Source organism: Accipiter gentilis, chromosome 3 (genome assembly GCF_929443795.1).
Source record: "Accipiter gentilis chromosome 3, bAccGen1.1, whole genome shotgun sequence".
In the NCBI taxonomy this organism is placed as follows: domain Eukaryota; kingdom Metazoa; phylum Chordata; class Aves; order Accipitriformes; family Accipitridae; genus Astur; species Astur gentilis.
This window is the reverse complement of record NC_064882.1, coordinates 9,123,718-9,148,916: the sequence shown is the minus strand read 5'-3', so window position 1 is coordinate 9,148,916 and position 25,199 is coordinate 9,123,718. Positions and strand designations below refer to the sequence as shown.

Here is a 25,199-nt window from a genome sequence, read left to right as displayed (position 1 = left end):
CCAAAACTAGGAAGGTCACACATTCAACTATGGTAACATTCAAAGTGTAGAGTCTGTTGCTGTTTCATTTTAAGCTCTGAGGAAATAAAGCATGAAGTGGTATTAAAAAGTATATTCAGTTTTTATTAACTTTTACCAAGTACAGGTTTACATTTATGAAAAAGTCTATCAATTTAAAATACTAATTTAGATTAAGTTATCCATTCTACAAATCACATATGCTTGAAAGTAGGCAGTGCTGTCAAAATTCAGTGGTATTTACAAAAAAAAAAAAAGAAAACCGTTCAATTTTTTTATTAGAAATATAACAGTATGTTACAATATATTGCAAGCTAGATGTTTATTTCAAAATACTATGCAGCATGCAAGCAGTGTTTTAATTTGTACAGGACTATGTAAAATTACTCTTTCCAAATCTGCAGTTGTTTACATTGTTGGAGCTATTTTACTAATTAACCAGCGAACAGGGAAAAAGACAAAACAAAACAAAACCAGAAATGACTAGCAAAGTTGAGTGACCTTAAGACATCCTGAGGAACAGATAACTAGAACATTGACCTCAAGGAATAACCTGCATACCTGGCCCATTTTCTGCCCATTGGAAAAAGCCACACTGTTTTTCTTTTCCAAGAGGGCACACAAAAAAGTTCTTCCCATTATTGAGACCAATCTTCAACACAGTCTTCATAACACATCGCTTGCCGTGATTACAAAATGGAAAATCCAAGTCAGCCCACTACAAAAAGAAACAGGTTTTAGGCGTAGTTTTAGCATGTGATGGCTAAGAATTCCTTATTTTAAAATTAACAATGGAAACAGATCTACAGGGGACACCCTAGAAGAAATTCTTCCTAGCAGTTAAGATATTTTTTTTCTTTTGTGGTCACTGATTTTAGATTTAACATTAATTGCAACTGTATGCACTTTAACTGATGTAACTTTAATTGATGTTAACACAGTTTTCTTCAAATTAAGGCATTATAGTCATTACTGTCTTGTGTTCATCTGTTAACTACTTAGTGGTAGGTGACTGGGTCAAACTCTTCTCAGTCATATACATTCATAGCAAGGAGCAATGGCCACCAGTTGCAGCTAGGAAGGTCAGGTTAGTGGTATTAGTGCAGCAGTGGGAACAGTTGCCCAGGCAGATGACAGAATCTTCACCCCTGGAGGTTTTCAAGATTTTGGCTAGACAGAAATGCATCTGATGTCTAGATCTAGAGTTTGCCATAGTCCTTCTTCAAGCACGAGGCTGAACTAAACTTGTACAAGTGCCTTCAAACCAACATTTCTGCTATGCATCGGTTTTATATCATGCAGAAGCAGATTAAGAGCATTTGTCCAAGCAGGTGCCTTCTTAGGAGCAAGAGAAGTAACTAAAACTGTAATCTTGTAACTACTGTTATGCTCTTAGTTTCAATTCAGTGTGCAAAAATATTTAAAATTACCCCAAACTTTAAATGGATTTTATTTGTCCACAATTACAGATTACTGGGGCAAGGAGGCTGCAGGAACAAGTGCTTATTAGAAAACAGGCCCTGAAGTCATATACATACTTGAAAGTAGTCACATCGAGTTTCTCTGGGTAGAGGGCAGGTATAAAACTGCCTGCCCTTGTTTTCTCCATCCTTTCTCACAACTCTGAGGCTGCAGAGACGGCCATGTTTACTGCAGCGAGGATGGCCCATGCTTGACATGCAAGTATCATCTGTCATATTAGGTTGAGATGTGCTGTAATGACAGGTTACAAAATGGGTGCTGTGTAACTTCAAAGGGATTACCAGCCAAAGAACTCTCTCCTACCATTACAATAGCTCACTCAGAGTACTTTTACACACAATGACAACTAGAGAACTTACTTTTCTAATGCACCTTATTGCGCCTTTAAAGCTGACTGATTGCTAGTAGTGAATAGACAAGCCCGTGTACTTTTCTTGCATATACCAGTTTCCACAGCATTAGCCCATGTTTTAAATTATTTCAAAGTACTCAAATGAATCTGCACAACAAAATAAGTATTACCACCGCTATTATCCTGCCCACCCCGAATTCCAATAGATTCTAAAAGAGTATTCTGCTCTCAGTGGGAAAAAGACCAATACCAAGTAATTACTCCAGGTTAAAGGTATTTGTATGCTTCACAGAAAAGACTCCCACCCTCTTTACTAAAAAGTTACAGTAATGCTCCAAATCATATTCAGACAAGAAGTAATCCATCCGAGGGGGTGGAAAAGTGTTCTCTGAATGGGATAAAGTTTCTTTTTTTCTTCCTCATGATTGAGATAGTCAGAGATTATCTGAATACAATACACAAGGCTTTATTTAAAAATGGTAACATGAAAAAGATTAGTTCTCTGAAATGTATCTTTCCAATATGTTTATAGAGCAGAAAAGCAGTGATGAAGCCTTAGTAAAAAAAAGAAAAGATTCATTAATTAATTCTTGTTAAGTTATCAGCTTAGGAATTTTATGTTCTCTTTTATGTCTGGAAGATTGCAGTCCTGCAGACATCAGCAGTTTTCTTCCAACACCTCATTAAAACAAAAGAGAAAAAAAAACACCCAAGTTTTTGTTGGTTTTTGTTACAAAGTGTTTGGGTTTTGTTGGTTTGTGGCTTTTTTTTTTTTAAAACATTGAAGCTGATGACTTGCTATAACTACCTGTTATTGTGACTGATACCATCTCATTTCTTCTTTGCACTCCTCTATTCTCAGTTATCCTGCCTACATGCTCTGTTCTCTGTAGTCCTCTACTGAGACAGCAAGGAGAAAGGATATTCATACAGCTTAACCTAGTGAGCCAGTGAGATCCTGTTTCAAAACTGGTGCTTCAACAATGCAATAAATAATTTCTGTATTTCAGAAGACACATGACCAAGAATTTTGTAGCATATCATTAATATTTCACATTCACCCTGCATAATTTATCACTGTGACATCTCCCTTGCATCCCATTACTGTTGTGTACTCCTGCTCAACTTTTCCTTGACAACCCTAATAGTTTCTCACATTTCTCTTAACTAGGCAACACATGTGTCTGAATAGGGCTGTGTACGTAAAAATTCAGGATGGTTAGAGCATTTAAGTATTTACATACAGGATCAGGAGGAAAGTTAAGAGAAAATAGTGATGGGAGGTTCATCAAGGTACCTATACAGAGCTTTGTATCATGGAAGAAATGTTGAGAACTGTTAGTTGACAATTAACTTCAATTAGAATATATTCATTCAGCTACCTTTTGTCATCTTTCACAAAGACTTCAAGAGATCTTTAAGCAGACAGCAACTACAGTGCTAAGATCAGACAACTCCTTACATAGAACTGTGCTTGTTGACTTATGAGAGCTATATTGTCCTATTCCATGGGAATAGCTGAACTATAAACAGCTGTTTAGTTAACAGCAGTAGTAGCCAGATGCCAAAATCAGGATGTTTCCAGTGACAGCCTAGGTTATTCAGTGCTTTTGAAATCTGAGTATAATTTTAGTTACCCAAGAATAAGTTACCTCTGGCAGAAATCCAAAGACAACAGTGTCTGAACCCAACAGCACAGTGTTCCATTAATCTTCAGGGATAAAGTTGGTTTATGGGATTATAAAGAGACTTGTTTATATTTTAGAATACATACCTGATTGCTATATTATATTGGTGAACTGAGGGTATAGGATCAGTTTTCTGTTTCTTCTGTACGTGTTTGAAAGAGAGAGGTTGCTGAGAGGAGGACAAAACCATAGCCGTTACATGTGTTGAGCAATCCTCACCTGTGCTTCCACCTGACTGGTAGACATTGTTTTGTATTTGTTTACAATTGCTTTTTGGAGCAACACACTGAGAATGTCCATCAGATATTTGGGTATTATTTCTCAAAACAGCTTTGTTACCAAGATCTGTTAAGACCAGAGTTGTAGTTCCAAATGCAGCTTTCCTGTTGATCTTTATTTCTGTGCTTGGTTTTCTGAAATCATTACAGGGGTACTTCATTAAGTTTGTGTTAAAGCCTGCAGAATCTTCAACATTCTCTGTCTTTGGAACTAAGGAAAAATAAATTATTGGTTATAATCCATCTGTGTAGAGTGATACATCATATTTCTGATCTGTATTCATAAGTCATCATAGAGGGAGTGAAAGAGTAAATTTACCATACCATCTTGAAGGATCTCAAAACTTGTCACAGATTAGATATAGTACCAAATTTCTTACAATAAAAATAGCTTATGCACTTTTGGAGTCACATACAACATGTGCTTCAAGATAATATTACTATTGCTTGAATAGGACCAGATGTGAATTGTACTCTGTAAATGAAAGCTATCTGAGAATTAACCATACAAAATTGAATTTGGCCCAAATACAGGGATTAATTTTTTTTTTTTTTTTTTTTTTTCCCCAAAATAACCTTTTATAACCCCAGCACTGGGAGATCACAGGGTATGGTACCTCCAGCAGCAATTCTTTATCTATTTTGAAGGTATTGTTTTACTATTGACACAAAAAGGAATATCCATTTGTTGGGTTTTCTAGTGCTTTCAGGGTTCCATCCTTTCCAAACATTGTGCATAATTGTGCATTTCCAAACTTATAGATACCTTACTGTAAAAGGCTTCAGAAGCAAGCAGTTCAGACATTTACTTTGTGTTTATTTCCTAACGTGAACAACAGTATGTTTCTTCACAGAATCAAAGGCCTGCCTAGTGGCCACTAATCATTCCAAAAGAGTGGGCATAATTTGTTAATGCCAGTTTAATAAATAAGGAGTCTGTAGCTAATATTTCCTGAGGAAAGTGTGAAAAGAAAAACTTTATGGAGTGCCTATGTGCAATGTTTGTTAAGCAGTTGTGAAGCCATGGTGTTCAAGAACAGAGTCCTTTTCTACCACCTCCAGCTAGTGTCTCCCTCTTACATCTTCCCTCTGTAGAAGGAAGAGGGAATTAAGCAGAAGAAAAATGGGTAGATAAGGCATACACAACAGCACACTCTCTCCAAAGGCATTCTCACTCAGAAACAAAGTAAGAATTCCTACGGTTTACTCTGAACAATACTTGGTTCCAGGCTCCTTCCATTTTGCCACTGCTGCACAATGAAATATACTGGTTCCAGCGCATTCCAATTTGTTTAAGAAAGAATAGAAGTTTGGCCTTGTACTTAGCAAAGGAGCAAGGAAATTAAGATGTAATGGTAAATAGTTATCTCTGTCTACAGACTGAATTATTTCGGCTGTATGGCCAGCAGCTAACTTTACATACCAAGAATTCCATCCTCAAAAATTCAAATGTTTCTGCTGACAGTAGTTAATTTTAGAAACAACATAAAAGACAAAAAAAACCCCAAAGTGAAAAGGCAAGGAATCTTAAAGTTTGAAAAAAGAGAGGTAAGCAAAACCACGTTTAAAAAAAAAAAAAATCTCAAATGCCACTCCTATGATGCAAAAATAAGTCTTATTTTTTTAAAAAAAGAATTTTTGTAACAGTATTCCACCAAGCCTAACACATCTTCAAATTCCAGGCCTGTTTTCAGTAATGGCATACAGCTAAACAAGTGAAACTTAGAATTACAGGAAAAGAAACAGTATTTTGTTACAAAGTAAAACAATTGTGCACATGCTGTTACATATTTTAAGGTCCAGCTGACAGTATTAATTCCAGGAAGAGTGTTAGCTGGTAAATCTGAGTCTGTGGACAGATTAAAACTTCCAGGTTTCTGGTGCTGATTTTGCAGGAGAATTATGCAAGATTAGCCTCTGCTGGCAACAAGTGTCATGTAAGGCACAAAGTCATACTTTTATTGATTCCTGGCCTGAAGAAATGGACTTTAGCTAGTGTAAAGTAAGAGTTTCACACACATCACTCCATTCATAAAAGGAAAAACTAGAATGAAGCAATACTTTTAAAAAGCATTGGAACTTATTTTATAAGAACCAAGATCAGTACCACAAAGTCACTAACTACTTCACTGGCTGGGAATCTGGAGGCACTTTGGAAAGCATGGCTCAAAGTACCATGAAAAGCTATGGGAACGTGATCTTTGATTCTGATTTCAGCATATATACTTTGAGTCATATAGTTAAGTTCAGTGAACTTTTAACAATAGGTCCTGGAACCCACGTAAAAACATTAATTCTTCTCAGATACAAAAAGCCTATATATTGTTTACAAATATCTTTTCTTTCAGTTTTGCAGCACTGGAACTAGTAAAATGAATAAGTTGTAGAATGCAGATTTCAGTCAATTCATTGAATAATTCACTACATAATGTGAAATGGGTATTAGTTTTTGAGGTAGCAAAGTTTCAATATGGAATGCTTATAGAATTCGCTTTCTCCCTAAAAAGCCACACAAATGCAAAGCTCTAGACTTTGTTTCTTGGAATGTATGTAGCAATTCAAAATGTTTCAGAGCAACAGTCTTGATCACAATAACTTCCTGTACATCCCTCCAGAGTAATTTACTCACTTTTCTACAGAAAGTGAAAAAGAATACAAAGCTCCTCTTCACAAAGAAAACAGGTCTCGGTGGAAAGTCTGTCCATTACCTCACTCATCCCTTCTTAACATCTAAATTTCCACATAGAAATCTGGAGAGAAGCTAGCATGTTACTCATTCTATCTTCCTGTCCCTTTCTAGGTCTCATTCACAGCTGCTTCTACCCACCAGATCTAGATAGCAGCATTAAAAGCTCCAGCAAGAGACAATAAATTTAGGTGCAAAGTCCAGAATCATCCTTACTCTGAACTCAAAGAAAAAAACCTAGCCCCTGAGAAACCCAACATCCTTTTGGAAAGGGTACTAAAATATGCTGCTTTTGTTCATATGAATGAATAAGAATTACTTTTCTGCCCCCTGGAGATTTCTGCATCAGGCATATGCTGCAAGCTTCTAGTGATTTTAAGGAGAGTGGAAAGAATGGCGTTTTGTCTCACTCCTTGCCCCGATAAAAACAAAGGGTTACTGCAGAGGCTTGTCTATAGAATCCCACCTGCCCAGAAAGCTGGAATACAAGAGACTTTTGGTGCTTAAGACAAGACAGTTTCCATGATTGTCTGTGTAAGATTTCCCCAAAATCTGATTTTAAGTTAGCTAAAGTTACATAAATACAATTCACAATGAGACACTTCTACAGTTCTAAAAACTGCATCAAAACCACAGTCCTCCTCCCTTTCCCAGTATAGGTTCCAGACAACCTTTGAATACCTTCAGGCCTTGAAGTCAAACAGGCATCACAAATTTCAGCAGAAGGCTTGTTTATTAGGGTACAGCACATACACGTCCACTCCTCTTCAGATTTCTGAGCTACATGTTCATTAGAACATGACCCCCTGCCATATGCCCAGCCAATTAGGCTATTTCTAGTTGGCAGTTTGCTGTGAAACAAAAGAATGATGTTAGTCTTTTGTGACGTTTCTTCTACAAATTGCCTTACACCACTATGTGCAGGGAGGCACAGGGCTACAGAACAAGTAGTACACAGTGTTATGCCTGCCTATCATAGCTTGGACAGCACATCATGGTTGAGTTTGATTTTTTTTGTTGTTTACCTCAAGGGCAAATCTTTCCCAATGCTGCAGAAGTAATACAAATAAAAAAATTTAAACAAAATGGACAGAAAGTTAGTAATTATCTGATATACTCTCCAGCACAATGCCCTGGCCTCTCTCAAATTCCCTACCATTTTCAAGTACTGCAGCAAGAAACTTGGTGACAAGGGGAGACTGTTTCAGCACTTTTCTTGCATCCCTCGTACAGAATGCTTACTGATGCATTACTGGATGAAAAACTATTCAGAAGCCAAACTACAGAAAGTCACACAATCTAGCAAACAAATTTTTTTGCTCTCATTTAAATGGTACCCATTAGACCACTTTGTTATCATAGCAGCCAACAGAACTGAAAACCTTAAAAGTTAGAAAGTCTTTCTTGTGTGTCACCATTTGCTGGAAAGGCTTTTAAGATTCAGAGGCCTGTTCAGAATTAAGGATTTTCTTTTCCCTTTTTTTTTTTTTTGGTGCCTTTTTTTCCTTCATCAGAAAGAGTTCAGGAATGTCCTAGCTGTGACTGGTGAGCCAAAGCTGTACTCCAGACACCTCTACAGATTTAATTATATTTATTTTTCTGTAAATTATAATACCTCCTATGTTGATACACTGATTTAGAATCACAGTTACTATTTTACAGTCACTACATGTTACCAAGGACTAATTTTGTCATAGCATCCAAACATTGTTAGCATGTTAAATGTAACTTGAACTTACCTGTTCAGTAAGATATGTATGTAAATTTTTAAGTATTATGGTTGATAAGTCATCAAGTGTTTTTCTCCATAGTTTTTGTGAATGCACTTTTTGGAGACTTTTTTTAATACTAAGAATTTAAACACTTCAATTAATAATGCAAATGCTGTACTTGGGAACTGTTGTGGTGCTCCTTACACCTATCATTTATTCCATAGTTATCGCTCTCCTTAACAGGCTATTTCTAGGATAATGGTAGGGATATCCACTACCTACCACATTTTACACAACACAAAAACTAAGGAGGATAATGAGAACTGTTGACATACAAGAGATCCTGTGCTGTCAAGAGGTAGAACAGACATTACAGTAGCATTCACCAAAATACTGTAGCTAGATAACAAAGCAGACAAACTAGAAATGTTAAAAATGGATATTTTTACATTAGTTGAGTTTTTCTACTCGGCTATTAAATATACAATACTAAACTGAATATATTCAGCATGTCATGTTTTGGAGTGTAATTCCATGGCATTCCCCCGGTCCATCTGTCTTGTCATTCCCCCCACCTCCCCATTTTGGAGCATGAAATATGGGGGGAAAAGTATATTTTTAAGACTTAAGGTACATTTGAATTTGATGAGGTAAACTTATAATGGATATTTTCTTAACTTTTTCAGCTGAGCAAAATCATAAGCTACTTGACTTGACCCAAGAACCACTGGGTTAAGTTCTACAGTTTATGATCTGTAGCATGTCAATCTGATCACATGGCTTCTTTCAGTCTTCAAATGTGAAAAGCTTGGAATGGCAGATAAACTACTTGAGCTACACATACTTCCATTTGGTAACAGTTACTGCATAATAGAAAATAGAGCAGTAGAACACATGAGGATGAGAATAGCACAATAAAGGACCTTTTTATTTTATAGCTACCATTACCATGTTTTTCACTGAAATATACCACTGTAATTATTTGTTTAAAAACAACAACAACAAAACCAAACCACTACTTGTTCTAGAACAGGGAAAGAAAGAGTTTTTTGGGTTTTTTCCTTGCATCATTTGCTAGTTATCTGACTCAACGGAACACTGCTGTCTTCCTACCCTTCTGCAAAACATTTGTCATTATTACCTTCTGAAAATACAGCAGATTGGGATTATCAGCATGTGAAATATTTATCTTTGATGATGGAATTTTCTATATTTCGTCTGTACTCAAAGGCAATTTTTAAGCTTTAACCAAAATCCCTTCGGCCATCTGAATCTTGAAAGAAGGTTGTAGGTGGGAGAGGGACTTGCATGTTCTGTAAATCTTCTCTAAAAATATACACACACACACACACACACTGATGAAGGCAAAGTTTGCAAAGCAAAGCAGTAGCTTTTATTAGATTGACAGAGCTTAGTATAAAAAGGCAAGATTCTGAAACCTCAGATGAAAATTTTCAAGAATAACTTAGGTATGTAAGAGTCTGAATAAGGTGCTTTTGGAACTTTTACCTTTTGACCCTTTGTGATATCAAACACATTTTGTGCTTTTCTAAAATAAAAGGAGGAAAGCTGCTGCTAGCACAATTTATGTGGAGCTGAAAGTGTCTCTGTGGCACACCTGTAGTAAAAGCTTTCCAAATCCATTAAGGAGGAAAAGTCCTAAGCCCTACAATATTTGTTGCACTCTGAATTTACTGAAGTTTTAGTTATCCTCAGTGTTACTCTACAGCCAGAAAAAAATTGCATAGATGCATAGCTATCTAGATATTCCAGGACTGAAGGGGCTATCCTATGAAAACAAATAGACACATATTCCTACCTTCCGTATGCCATTCAACTCAGTCATGTGTAAACATCCAAGCCTATTATATTTGTAACAGCAAGAACAAGGGACAATTTTTCCAGAAGCAGTGAATAATTCCGAGTACTCTGAATTGTTTTACAATTCCTACATTTGATTAGAGTAATAGCTATTTTGTAATAGATGAGGCCTTTGAAGGAAATAGTATCAACGAATCAAAGCTTGTGCAAAGTCAAGTTAATTTAGATATAAAATGCACAACGATCCATTCTATTTGAGAAGTGATGTCCTCTTACTGTAACAGCTCATTAATGTGCTTAAGCACTTTGATGCTTAAAAGTGTTACAAAAGTTACCATCATACCTAACATTGACAAGCTGGAGATCCGCCTTTTGACACTGAGAGCAGAAGTAAGTCATTCTGTTACTTTCTCCTAAACGACACACGGTGATCTTCCCATTGCACTGACCACAGGCTGGGCGCTTGTATACTTTGTAGTGTTTGTAGACCGTAGACCCAGTTTTGCGGCACTAAAACAGAACATGTTTAAAAACCAAGTTAGAGACCCAGTATAAATTGTATATCAGTCCTTCTACAGTTAAGCTGAAGCAAAAATAAAAAACCCTACTTAAACTGATGGCTCAATAACTACATAAAGATATTTAAGGCACACTCATAAAGGCTATCATCTGTATTTCATATTCTTTTATGAAAAGAATTGATTTTAAATCAGGTATAAGTGTCTGGAATTCTCCTCTTAATGAAATAAAAGACGACAAATAAAACATACTAGCATAGTGCAAGCAAGTACATGCTAGTGACTCCCTGAATTCAGCTGGACCAGCTAGCTCCGATTCGGCACCAGTCATCTTTGACTTGGCACCTGCAGGAGTGTTCTTAAAGAGCTGATGACCTCCAATCAATGCAGCACAGAAAACAAAAATAAAACAAACATAAAACCAACACCACCTTCCCTCACCCCAAAAAGAACCAAAAAACACACTGCAGAGCCAGCTCAGACCCGATGCTACAATCTGGGTGTTGTGATTTAACCCCAGCCAGCAACTAAGCCCCACACAGCCACTTACTCACTCCTCCCCCTGCATCGGGATGGGGGAGAGAATCAGAAGAGTAAAAGTGAGAACTTTTGAGTTCAGATAAAGGAAGTTAAATAGGAAAAGCAAAAGCCATGCAAAGCAAAACCAGGAATTCATTCACCACTTCCCATTGGCAGGCAGGTGTTCAGCCATCCCCAGAAAAGCAGGGCTCCATCACGTGTAATGGTTACTTGGGAAGACAAACACCATCACTCCAAACATCCCCCTCTTCCTTCTTCTTGCCCCAGCTTTATATGCTGAACATGACATCATACAGTATGGTATATCCCTTTGGTCAGTTGGGGTCAGCTGTCCCCGCTGTGTCCCCTCCCAACTTCTTGTCCACCCCCAGCCTACTCACTGGTGAGGTGGTGTGTGGTGAGAAGCAGAAAAGGCCTCAGCTCTGTGTAAGCACTGCTCAGCAGTAACGAAAACATCCCTGTGTTATCAACACTGTTTTCAGCACAAATCCAAAACATAGCCCCATACCAGCTACTATGAAGAAAATTCACTGAAAAGCAGGCACAATTCATGAGACGATTCACATGGAATCATCATAGACATACCCCAGCTAAAACCAGCAGAAAAACAAGAAAAAAACAAAAAACAAGAAAAGCACAGTAGAGATGCAGACAACTCTGCAGAGCCACATGAGTTTCTTCACTACAATCACAGTTCCCTGGGCACAGTTCAAACGATACCACAGCTGGCCCAGAAACACTAGCCCAGCCCTGGCAGGGTTCAATAGCTCTAGCTCCACAATGCATGAAGACCCTTGGAGTCCTCCCAGAATAAAAGTGACTTTGAGCACAGTACATTTGCTTCTGCTGTGCTCTTATTCATCAGCCTTGCTGAATGAGAGTGCTTTTGCTGGTACAATCTAGTAATTCAATTAGAAGGAATTACTAATATATATTTGCATCAATATTCACAAGGAGCTTGCTTTCTCCTCAAGATTCCTCCTCAAGGTTTACAGTTACTTTCTTAGTAACATAACATTTCTTAGTTTATTAGTAGTTTCCTCCTATCCAGTTACTTAAAAAACAAACAAAAGCAACAGCTTTTTACACAAACAAGATTCCTCATCTTTGCGTCTGTAAGGTGTTACTACAAATGATACAGTACAATTACTACAAGCTATTCTATAAGTCTATAAAAAAATGATCAAGCACTACCCCTCTTATTTACCTATTTTTGTTTTGTTTTTATCTTAGAGACTTGGGGCAGGGGGCTAGCTCTCCTTTAAAAGCACTTGACTCGTGAATACTTGCTAAGCATAGATTATAGAAGTTTTGAAAATGGCTAAACTGAGCTACAGAAAGTTTGTTTGTTTATTGTCAGTCTAAAAGCCTGTGACACGTTTAAATTTCTTAGTATTATAGTTGTTGCAGAACTGGATGCTATGTCTTTATTGGTAGTATTCACTATGAAGTTTAGAGAATGAAAAGATTTCCCTAGCCAACAGACTAAACTACACTTCAGTGGGTTGGGGGAAAGCAGACATTTAAGCAGACTATTAAACAAATGACATTTTTAGCCTTTATGCTTGAAAGACTGTATTAGGAAGGTTAGGTGCCCTCCTCCTAGCCCACCAAAAAAAAAAAAAAAGAATTTTTAGCAGCACTAGCTCCTTGACTTTCATGAATACCAAGAGAAACAGACAAGAATTTTGCTGTTCATTGCTCTGCATGCAGCTTAAAGAAGAAAACCATACAAGAATTAGGTCTAATTCTCTTTTTCTACTTTGGAAAGTTAGAGCAACTAGGAACTACAGAGTTTACAGGGGAAGAAATGAAATTGTACTGAAGTTGTGGCAGTAGGGAAAAGCTGGAACTTATTTCACTTTAGCAACCAAAAATGTTGTTTCAGTTAAGAAAAAAAAAGTTGTTAGAAGTTAGATTCTATTTAGTCCAATAAATATACTTGCTATTTCAAGTTTCATAAAGGAAGCCACATGAATTACCTTCATACTTCCCTAGGGCAATCTCTAGTTCCCAGTTTGAAGAGTGACCTTACATATAAGCATGTGCTTAACCTACATCATTTCTGACATGTTCAGAGTGACGTTACAGGGTGTGCCCAGCAAAACTGTACTGGCCCTCAGGCATCACCTGTCAAACCATTCTGCTGCAACTGGGCCAAGCTGTGCACATTCTTACAGTCTAGACTCCCTCAGCTTTCCGTCATTTGACAATTCACAATTAATAAAAAGCACACAAACCAACATTCCTATTCATAGAAAAACTTGTCCTGTTGCCTCTTTTTGCTGTTTTCACTGGATGATCACATACATCTAACATGCCAGAGTCAAGTTTTGGATATGTCTCAGAAACATGTGCGAATACCTTATAAAAAAGCAGGGTAAAATCACGTAACATTTTCACTAAGTGACGTATGTGCTCATCTGTCAGTTGGCAAACCTGTAAGACAAGAATGTTTTGGATTTTTTTTAGAATATTGTGATGCTAAGGGACAAGAGTATAAAGACCTGTAATGCAAGGGCACTTTGAACACCTTCAGCTGAAGTGGAATTGCATTGCTTTGTGTTATGATCATTCTCTAACTTCACATTATATATATCATCTTAGCAAAAGAGTACATTTTCACATTCTATACTACACAAACTCAGTGTGTGAATACCAAACATACTTTACTTCATCTGTGCAAAACATGAGGTAAAAATTTCAGTTTTCTTCTGTATTGACCTAAGAGTTCCTGATCACAGGAATCACATGGCGTTAACAACTCTTAGTTCCCTCTTAATTTCCTCATGGATTATGATATGACCTATCCATCATCAGAGGCTCTTTGCTGTGAGACATCTTCAGGAAGAATACTTGAGCCAAAGGCATCACAATTAGAGAGACATATCAACCCAATACATTTTTGTTAAGAACTCAAAATTTTAAGCCACATTTTTCTTTCCTCTGTCAGCTCACATTGCAGTTACAATTAAAATCCAGACTGATCCTATGAAGAACTTTCAGAAATACTATGTTTAAAAAAAACCCTTTCAGTTACTATCTTCACCAGTTTTCCTTTCCTTTCTATGTAATCTCAATCGGTTTTGCAAACATCAGACTTTTCAACCAAAGTTTGGAGATGTATGCTTCAGGTTCTTAACCAAAAAAGTATGGTAAACAATGGTGGAAAAGCAAATGATGCCAGCTATCAGGACAGGAAGTGGAAGAAGCAGCTACAGAAATAATCAGCTCTACCACAAACTATTTTGGGTAGTAACTGAACGAAGAAAACCTAAGCACTCCTCACATTCCCTCATTTATAGGCTGACAACGTAATGGCAGCACAATAGGATACCAGACAGAGTCAGGATTTTGAAAGTTACATGAATTCCCCAATAAGGAGGTTTCAAGTTGTAAGACAAAAGGCTTAGCCCCACAAAACATGTCCACTCTGAGGCAGGAGTAGCAGCAACAGGTTCCAAGGAATGTCATGACAAATATTTCCAGTTATAATGATAAAACATTAATTTAATGTCTTAGAATAATTTAAGAAATGACAGATGATAAAACAAAGGTAAGAAGATCACAAGATGTTATATAAATATGTATTTACATTCTTAATACTTTGGTGTCATTAAAAACAGTCTTGAGACATTTCACCCACCTTAACAGCTGGATGAAGACCACTGTCAAACAGTGCTTCATTTTTTATGATATTTCCCACTCCAGGTAATACTGCTTGATCCAGTAACACATCACACAACATGCGGGTTTTCTGCTGCTTAATCTCACTTTCTACTCTTAAGAAGCTAAACTTTGGAGAACAGACATCCAAGCTTTCCATCATTCTCACTTTCCGCTCACTCTCAGCTGCATTTCTGGAAAAGAAAAATACATTAAGATTTATTTTTATTTTAATTATATGCTAATATAGCAGTATGGTTTTAAAAACAACACATGAAAGTATAATAGAACATTATATGCAGATAACAAAAACCATGAAAATACCAGTGACAGGAAGAGGCACAGAAATTACATTAGCAACCCCTCCCAAAAACAGGTCAGTGATACATGCATGGAACATGCATCTGGTCCAACATACAAGAAATCATCCTCCTTTTGTTCATATTAGTTTGAAAAACAACTGCCAGGTCCTTGCTTTAAAACTACTTCCAACATGGAAAGACTATGTGTTTAGACCATCAAACATAACTAACTGTATGGTTGCATGGTCCAGTAGTTACAACATGACAATAAAAAAAATAAAGATTTAAGAAAAATCTATCTATTAGGTTAAGCATAATTGTTTGAAAATAATACAGTATGAGAAGTCTCAAGCTTACATAAGCTTTTATATTTTGTAATATTAAATATGCCTATATACATTACTTGATTTTACACACTCCTTTTCAGCCAAGAGCCTCAAATGCTTTAAAAAGCAAGCTTGCTACGTTCTTTTTATTAGCAGTGAGAAATAAGTTAGAACAATTACATCAATTTGCTTCCAAAAAGAAAACAAAAACACAACCTTGGGAGCATAAAAATTTGAAACCAGTAATCCTTGCAAGTCCTTAGTCTTGTTAAAGAAGTGAGACTTGCATGGAAATTAAAGGAGCGACGGGATTCAGCATTCAGGTCTAAGGACAGAATTAAATCCAACTTTCATTCCCAGTTTTGACAGTATCTAATGAGACTATGGCATAGAACTACTTTAACTGTATGTAAACTCTGATAAAAAAAAGTGACAAAATAAATTACCATACCAATAAATAAGACGTGTTTAGAAAGTTTGGTTTCTTTGTGTCTATGATGGCATCCAAGCACTTAATTTGTGTGTGATTTTTCACTTTGTTCTTAAAAGAATGTTATAAAAAGAAATAAACCAAGTTGTGTTTAATTTGGTTAGTTTCTGCTTTACCTATATTCTACTGTCACCTCAAAAAACCAAACAGTATCCTCTGTAAGCTGTATCTCCAAAACTGGTAATGCTCCATTTCTGTCTTTGCTTCCATCAGGATTAATGCACATGGAACCGTTCATACCAAAGTGAATCCTCAGAGAGAAAGAGAGTTCTTATGGGTATTTTATCTTAACAATGTTTCCAAGCATTACACTAGTCTATTTTTTTAAGTTATGAACTATTCTTACCTAACCAAGTACATTAATTCTAATCATTAAGAGTAACACAGCAACAAGCTACTTGTTTATGTACTGCTCAATTCCCAGAGAAGAACCCTCCCCAAGCCAAAGCCACTACAAAGCATAGCAGTTTTTCCAGTGGTCTTCGTAATTCATAATGACAGGTTTGACTTCTGTATAAAGTAACGCACTTTTCTGGTGTATCGCACTTAGAATTTTTTTCACTTGACACGCAGGTCTTCTAACATAGGTTCTCAAGTCCTCTGGAAGACTAAAAGAAATGAGGCTACTATACCAGACAATTTTCTGTTAGATCAGGCAGAAGTCACCTGGTACGAAAGGAAAAATTTCAGTCCCCATATTGCCAATACTGTTATCATATCAAAACTACTTCCAATAACACCATAAACAAAGTAATTAACATCTGCCATATGTTGTTTTCTGCTTTTCTTTACCTACAACCAAAGCCAAACCTGCAGGTCAATTAAAAATTAATAAAAGAAATAAACTGAAAAATGCACAGATGGCAAAGGAGTGGAACAGACTCTTTCAAACATTCCTTTTACAGATCACTAATGCTTTAAGAGGTCTTACATTTTATAATATATCCTACTGGGAGCTAGTATACTTAAGCAAAGGACAAGTTTGACTGTGGTCTCATATAGTTTATTTATTACAAATTCACCTGGTACATTCAAGTCGTAAAAAAACCATAAGATAGAGGGAGTGTCCTACTTCTATACATTGTATATCAGAAAAAGTGGATTATTTTGTAGCTACAAAAAGATTTAACAGATTAAACTACACAAATGACCAAAGAAACACAACATAAGGTGTATATTTCCTTTTAATCCCTCTTTTTTACATTTCAGGAAGCACAGGCATTTTAAATATTTACAGATAAATTAAGACAACATTTCATTAAGCATAGTCTTAAAGTCAACTCTTTATGTAACTTCCTTGTAGCATTTATTCATTAATATTTTTTTTCAATTTTAAAAAACCTGTGTCTTTCCAAAACTGTCTTCTTACAGATCAGTTCAGGTCAGTCATTTCAGCCACTTTTATTTTCAATAGCCATTTCTAATTCTCAAGTGCCATGAATAGTACTGCACAGGCTTAACTAGTCAAATTTCTTTTTAAACCTAGTCAAATTTCTTTCTAAACCTAGTCAAATTTCTTTCTAAACCAAACTCTTGCATCTTGCTACCAAATGGTAACACACTAAATGCTTCCAGAAAGGTCTTTTTAAACAAATAGCATTCACATTAAAAGCTGATGGTTTCATTTGCCATCACGTACTGTTTAAAAGGAGCATTAAGGATCACAACTATTAGCTACCTTAGTGACTTGTTAGTTCATGACTAGAAAAAAAAAATTGAGTCATCGCTACACATTTACATTCAAAAGCCTTAAGGAATTTACAAAATTTCACTCCAATGTGTGTTGATGTCCTGAAATAGGGCAAAACAGAAATCTTCTCATTTTAATTACAAATAAAAAAGCCATGCTAATTAAATCTAGGCTCTGTTATTCAATGATAGCTAGTAATAAGGAGTTGACAATTTTTTGTTTTAAAGTAAAATCGTGAGGTTTTAGAATTTAGTGCTATACAATATTGTAAGGATCTGCTTTTATTTAAAACATTTTACCCCATAAAAATAAAAGATTAGTAGCAGCACAGTCAAACTATTATATGGAGATGTAAAAAACAGTGACAATTCACATTATCAACTTCTAAGGACCAACATGTAGCTTCTAGTCAAGACAGTTGTCCTGGTTTCAGCTGGGACAGAGTTAAATGTCTTCCTAGTAGCTGGTACAGTGCTATCTTTGAGTTACGCATGAGTAGAATGTTGATAACACACTGATGTTTTCAGTTGTTGCTAAGTAGTGTTTAGACTAAAGTCAAGGACTTTTCAGCTTCTGATGCCCAGCCAACAAGAATGCTGGAGGGTCACAAGAAGTTGGCACAAGACACAGCCAAGGCAGCTGACCCAAACTGGGCAAAGGGGTATTCCATACCATATGACATCACATCTAGTATATAAACTGGGGGGAGTGGGGGTGGGGGGGGTAATCGCCGCTGGGGGACTAACTGGGCATTGATCAGCAAGTGGTGAGCAATAACATTGTACATAATTTGTATATTCCAATCCTTTTATTATTACTATTGTCATTTTATTAGTATTATCATTGTTAGTTTCTTCTTTTCTGTTCTATTAAACCATTCTTATCTCAACCCACAAGTTTTACTTTTTTTTTTTTTCTCCTCTGATTCTCTCCCCCATCCCGCTCATTTCCCAGGGGAAATGAGCAAGTAGCTGCATGGTGCTTAGTTGCTGGCTGGGGTTAAACCATGACAACAGTGGATGCCTTTCCTTTAAGTGATTTGGAGTCAACAATTATCTCTTTCCTAAAAGTATTTTTATCCATTTTCAGTTATGCCAAAACATATGTGCATTATCAATTTTCAGAAACTTTTCTAAACTATTTATCATTCTAAATTTACATTAATAGCACACTACAGAAACTAAACCCAGGACAACCTCTCTCACATAACCATATCATTTCCATAGCAAAACATGCAGTCCATGCAAGTCTGTCCTGCACAACTCAAAAGTATCATAGAAATTTTTTTTTCAACTTTCATTGATTATTTAAGTGACTTTCAAGGCAAAATTGAAAAAATTATTTATTTCCAAAAAAACCCTTGACTTCCTTCAGTGACTTTATTATCCTTGTTTAAATGGACATCAAAAAGTAGAAGTACTAATTTCTTCAGAAGATGTCATTGTTCATTTGTACTCCTAAGAAAAAGCTTCTACTGCCCACCATGGGTTGTAAATATACTGAACTTCATTTTCTAATTGCTATCCACAACATGGGAACAGTTCAGAAGCATCCTCCTCATTTGCAAGTCAGGCAAGCAGTAGCCAAACTGTATAAAACAATTTCATGGCCAGGTTATCTTCTCCCACCAGGCAGTCATTCCCCACTTGAGCATAAAATGAGTTAGTTACCCTTCATGGCCTAGTCTTTCATAAGACATGTCTGATTAACATTATTCCAGCATGACTACCAGCTTTTAACAGGTAATCTTAGCAGACAAGAAAAGCTGGTTTTGTTGAGAAACTATGTACAGATACAGAATCTGTACATCATTAACCCCCACATGACAAGAAAGTCCTATATTTGAGAGTTAACTTTAATAAAGAAATAACACATCCTCTGAAGGTGTATTCCTTATTTCCTCTCCCAACAACAATCCGGGCAGCCAATCTTAGACTGCTGTGAGATGCATTTTCTGAAGCCTTCCTCTACCTCCCCTCAACATCTTTAAGATGCACAACATACATTTTTTAAAACAAGAGAATGAAGATCTTCATTATCAGATAAGTAACTTCTGCCTCCTGTGCCTTTCCTGTATGTAACTTCTACAACATTTCCAATCAAATAAGTGACATGACTAAAGGGACTTCTTAAATACGGTTTCTAGATGCATATATAACCATAACTAATGAATTGATGAAACGTTTAAGCTTATTATCAAATGATAACTGAAGGATGTTTTCATTAAGTACAACAAGTTATGGCATTGGCTAGAAAGCTTAAGAATTGTTTAAGATCTTTCAGGGTCAAAGGATTATATTTTCCATACTAGAATTTAGCCACATATTCTATCTCCTTGAAGAGAACTTTTGCAAAATGCTTACTTGCATTCCTTAGTAATAGCTTTTTTGTTCTGATAACATAATTCAATCTGTTGAAACAATGTTTTCTTACTCTATAATTTACTCCTTTGCTTATCCAATCAATTTGTAATACATGCAGTAGTCATTTAAAAAAAGGCTAACACCTGTACCAGTTACCTCCCCTGCCTTTTTTTTATCTTCCTTTATAACTGACTTTTTTTCTTTTTAAAAACTGCTTTTTCTTCTCCATTTCTATTTAATAAAGCACAATACAAAGCAAGAGGAACCGATTAGAACAATAAACCCATCCTTCACAAATATGAGTAGTTTTAAACACATACACAGTCCTGTCCTACCAGTTATTTCTACGATTGTCACGTAAAGACTGGTACGTGCTTGTAAAACTAGTCGCATTTCTCTAACACTAGAGGAAATAAACATATAGCACTATATCTGATAACCAGCAGGCCCCTGCTACCAAAGATCAGTCTGCATATCTTCCCAGGTAATTACTAATGTATCACTGCCTTTATTTATCCAGAATGCAGCCACTGTAAACTGTTGTACTCGCAGCCAAGCATTTTCAGTTCCATCTCCCTCCTATAACAACAGTGCCACTGGAAAAATATGTCAACAAATTGTAAGGTATTTGTTGATATTATCAGTTCTAAATTAACAAAAATCATGACCTGATACCTTTGTTCAAGATCAGTCACTAGGTGACAAAGACTACACTGAATTCTAGAACTGATGTTTTCCCTTTTAAAGATTTAGAAAGAATTATGTTGCAAGTAGAAGTGTAAGAGAAAAGCATTAAATGCAAGCCTTACCTATTAAATACAAGGGGCTTACTTATGTATTCTATGCTAATTACCATAAAGAATGAGGGGAGATTTTTTTAATAATCCATTACACTGTGCATTTGGTTAGATTTATTTTTAGTTGACTTTTCAGTACAGAAGCACATCAAACTAGAAAAGGAAACTTGATTGCAAATACAACCTTGGTGGCTAGTACAAGATGTCCAAGGGGTTAAAGCACATGACAAAATCCTAAACATGCCAACAAACCCCTAACATGTTCTGTAAAGCATGAACAAACAATGATTTTGCAGTTTTACCATTTGTCTAGGAGACATGGTTTCACTAGAAAGTTAAGTTATTTATGATACCTAAACCATTCACCTGCCAAATTTCAAACCATAGTTCCAAACCAAGGAGTTGTTAATATTGTTTAAAGAAAGAAAGAAAGGCAGCATAAAATGTATACACACTGAATATTTTAAGTTTGGCAAATTTTTTTGCACGATTTTATTATCAGAGCAATTGAATCTTAAAAAATCAAGTACAGAATTTCAGTTTAAATTTCTTAAGGAAAACTAAAAGAAATTGCAAGTACAGTTTGTAGTGGAAGACATTAAGTAACTGTAACTGCATGCACTTATGAGTTTTGTCCCTAGAAAATGCAATGTCCCACTTGAAACAAAGCATTTCAAGGAATAACTGTCCTTTTCAGATGCCTTTGCATGAAATCTTAGACTAAAAATAAAGCAATAAATTAGCTGAAAATATGACTATATCCAGTATTTCCAGCACTGCAGAGAGGCTGCTGAGGTTTCTCTGCAACACTAGATTTCAAATATCTGAAACTGACATTAGCAAGAACAAGACAACCCCCTCCAATACATACAGTCTGAATGCATAGTAAGCTTTTTTCTCGCCTCTTACCTCAAAGCTTTCTGATCATAATACATAAAAAGTTCCTTTCCCAATGTCTCCACACCCCTGTAAACATGTCCAATAAGGAAATCATGACCAGAGGTTCTCTTCTCACTTGTAGCAGTCTGAAAATGAGTACACACGCACAAAGATTAAAAGACAATTGCTACTACATTGGTTCTAGCATCACTACACATTCAGCAAGTAGCTATGTGAAGTACTTTTCCAACTTGGACAATATTAAACCTTTTCTCCTTAAGCAGCTCTATCAAAACCAGTAAGACTATTAACCCAGGAAGCAGACAGTCACTATTGCTAATGCTATTATAACTTAGCTCATTCTTTTTCTAATTGAAACAGTATATCTTTTTTATCAGGGTATTTTATGCCTTTTCCTTCAAGTCATAAATTCGCAAATAGAGTTTCATGCTGATGCAAACCAACAGGTATAGAGTTTGGATGCTAAATACTTGTCAGAGTGTCAATTCTGCCATTTGCAAACCTCCATCCTTCTCCGAATGCCTCTTGCTGGAGTTTCTACCCATGCTAATAATATGCTTTCAGTGTTTCACATGGGGCATTGTATATTACAGAAAAGCCTCCACTGAGCCCACAGAGATTTCACTCTTCCTACTATTTGAAGGTCTAATCTCAGAAGATGTTGAACAGCAGGTGGGACACTACTAGAGGACAAGAAAAAGATAATTGTGAGATTGAAGCAATAATCTTTTCTTGCTTAGCACATGAAACTCCACTGAAATTATAAGGGACCTCTACAGGTTATCCAATTCAAACACCTGCTCAAAGCAGGACTCACTCAGGTCAGGCAGCCCAGGGCCTTATCCAGTCAACTTCAGAGTAGCTCCAGGGATGGAGATTCCCATCTCTCTGGCCTTTGTTCCAGGCCTTGACTATTCTTTTGGTGGAAAAATTCTCCTAATACCCAGTCAAAATTTCTCCTATTGTCACTTGCATCTGCTGCCTCTCATCCTATTGTGCACCTCTGACAAGAGTCTAGCTGTTTCCTCCATACCTTCCTTTTAGGTAGCTGAAGAGAGCAATAAAACCCCAGTTCTATCAGGTTCTCCTTCTGCATCATGTGCTTTAGACTGTTAATCATACCAGGGGACTCACTCTAGTATGTTATTATCATTTTCCTACTGGGCATTCAAAAAATGAGACACAATAATCCTGATGCAGCCTTGCAAGTGCTGAACAGAGGTAAGAATCACTCTCCTCAGCCTGCTGGCCACACTGTCATTAGCACAGCCCAGTATGGGGCTGGTCCTCTTCCTTGGAAGGACACGCTAGGGACTTGAACTCAGCTGGTATAGGACCCTAGGTCCTTTTTTTCTGTGGAGCCATCTTCCATCTGACCAGCAGCCAGGCCTGTACCATTGCATGACATTATTCTGTTCCAAGTGCAGGACTCTGCAAGTCCTGCAAATGCTGAACTTAAGTTTCAGTCAGCCCATTTTTCTCAGCCTGTCAAGTCCCCCTGACTAGCACCTCAAGGTCCCCAGAACCTGATGAAACCTGCAAACAGTATATTCACTGTCATCAGAGCCCTAGCTGCAACGCACAGATATGCCTACCAGTGCTTCAATCACAACACTCAATTGCAATGCAAATACATATGAAAGCAACTCTGGCAAATGAGCAAGGCTTCAGCCAGTTAGCGAAATTTCAGAGCTACGCTCTAGACAATCTCCCACTGTATTATTACCTTGAAATTATATACATTTAGAGGGTTTTATGGTTATTATTCTGTCAAGTAGAAAAATAAAAATATTTTTTGCATAACATCAACATCATTTACTTTGCCTATTACCAAAATATGAAGAAAGCAAAATTTTGCTCTCACATAAACAGCACATTCCTTCCAATAAAAGTGTTAAAGTAAATAGGTGTGCAACAAGGTTTATTTTAGTGTTAAGCCACTCAGGTTTGTTTAAACCAAATCAGAGTAAGAAGTGACTGAGATGGAAAACTAACTTGTTTTTTCAAAATATTTTAAGCTAAATTCATACTACTTTGGTATCAGGTGAGCCCTTACAGTAATCATAGTACAAACTCTCTTAAACAGTGTAGTCTTTAGCAGCAGCCAAGGCTTTGGCCATGGTTAACAGCCACTGTGAGATCCAAAAAGCTCAAGACCCTTATGATAGTCATTTGCCAAATGAATAGAGTCTGCCCTGAGGTGACTTTTACTGTACAAAGTTATGAACATCAATCTATTTGAGGGAATTAAATTTCTTTTCGAAACCATAGGAGCATAACTCCTTACTTCAGAAAGCTTAGTCCTGAAAGATAGGAAACAAAAAAACTGATCTGTTGACTGTATATCTTAGACATCTTGAACCACATTCATCTTTAAACTGTTCTGTCATTGAAGTACTATCTTACTGAGTCTTAATCACAAACTCTCCTACACTGCCTTATATACACTGAAGGTGAGGAAAAATTCCCCAACTTTCTGTCTAGAGGCATCCAATATACTTACTTGGGACACAAGCAACACACAATTTCTCACAGCTGAACAAAACCAGGAGTGAAAAAAATACCCCAGCTGCCTCTGTAATCAAAACCAGAGGACCATATCTCCACAGCTCATCGGCTAGGCCTGCTTACTGACATCCCAACTTCCCCTTCTACCAGGTCTCACGAACCCCAGCAGAGTTTTATACTGGTGAATTATTTTATGCTGCCAACAGACAGGATAAAAACTGGTAGAAAAATTACTTAATGCGTACACTGAGAGCAGATGCCATGCTATCTATTTAAATAGTTGGTCCGGTTAAAATTATTTTTTTAAAAATAGTTAGAGAATAAAGGCTCCCTTTCTGCAGGCCAACACATACCTTTCTCCATCATGTTTCATTCAGACTTGTGAAGACTTGCAAGGTTATGAAATATTAAAATTAGTAACTGCTACTATCACGTTCCTTGTATTGTAGGTTTCCGGACACTAAGTGATGTTTTAAAAATTATCTTACATGAACAAGGGCGATTCGAAAGGCTTTCCCTCGTTATTCCCTACGTTTCTACAGCTTCAGCACCCCTTTACACACCCGACCTGCTAAGGCTTATTTATTACGCCGATGACAAGAACATTTCATAATTTAAAGGAAGAATAAAGACAATCTCCGCGGACGACCCCACCACCACCCCAGACGGCAGCGGCGCAGGCCCGCCAGCCCCGCGGCCTCGCACCCCAGCCCCTCATGACGGCTCCGACACCCACGTCCTCCCCCATACCCAGGAGCTCAGGCTCTGCGCACCTCGGCCCGGCCCGGCGCAACCCCTGAGGAGAGGAGCGGCGGGCGGCCGTCTGTCCGTCCGTCCCTCCCTCCTTCCCCTCTCCCCGGCTCCTCACCGCGCGGCCCCGCACGCTCCGCACCGCCTGGCCCGGCCGCACCCGCGCCCGCAGCCTCTCGCCGTAGAGCGCGCAGCCCGGGCCCTCCACCATGGCCGCCGAGCTCACCCGTGCGCCCGCCCGCCTCTTCCCTTCAAATCTGCCGCTCGCTTGGGGGCGGTGCGGCCGCGCTGCGGGTCGCTCCGCCTCCGCCC

At 37.3% G+C, this 25,199-nt stretch overlaps 1 protein-coding gene across 3 annotated transcripts; it reads right to left on the bottom strand.

Moving 5' to 3' along the window:
- Nucleotides 1-211: 211 nt before the first annotated feature.
- Nucleotides 212-25,098, bottom strand: NEIL3 (nei like DNA glycosylase 3). 3 transcript variants are annotated; one of them, XM_049832606.1, is made up of 10 exons: nt 25,006-25,098; nt 21,639-21,754; nt 15,996-16,130; nt 14,742-14,955; nt 13,460-13,534; nt 10,381-10,547; nt 7,186-7,355; nt 3,627-4,029; nt 1,557-1,731; nt 212-736 (listed from the first exon to the last, which is right to left on the bottom strand). In XM_049832606.1, the coding sequence occupies exons 1-10, from the start codon at nt 25,096-25,098 to the stop codon at nt 560-562; spliced, it is 1,725 nt and encodes a 574-aa protein (XP_049688563.1). In that variant the 3' UTR covers nt 212-559. The 3 variants fall into 3 exon arrangements, with proteins under 3 accessions (XP_049688563.1, XP_049688574.1, XP_049688583.1); XM_049832617.1 differs by lacking the exon at nt 15,996-16,130; XM_049832626.1 differs by lacking the exons at nt 15,996-16,130; nt 25,006-25,098 and adding an exon at nt 24,491-24,526.
- Between the last annotated feature and the right edge of the window lie 101 nt (nt 25,099-25,199).

Bases quoted from the DNA above. Each gene is read 5' to 3' on its own strand.
- NEIL3 (XM_049832606.1), bottom strand. From the start codon at position 25,098: ATGGTGGAGGGCCCGGGCTGCGCGCTCTACGGCGAGAGGCTGCGGGCG. The intron at 14,956-15,995 runs GTAAAGCAGAAA...TTTCTTTTCCAG, and splicing joins GAGGTGACAGTAGAATATAG to AAATGCAGCTGAGAGTGAGC. The intron at 4,030-7,185 runs GTATTCAAAGGT...ATTTTTCCTTAG, and splicing joins TTTGACTTCAAGGCCTGAAG to TTCCAAAGACAGAGAATGTT.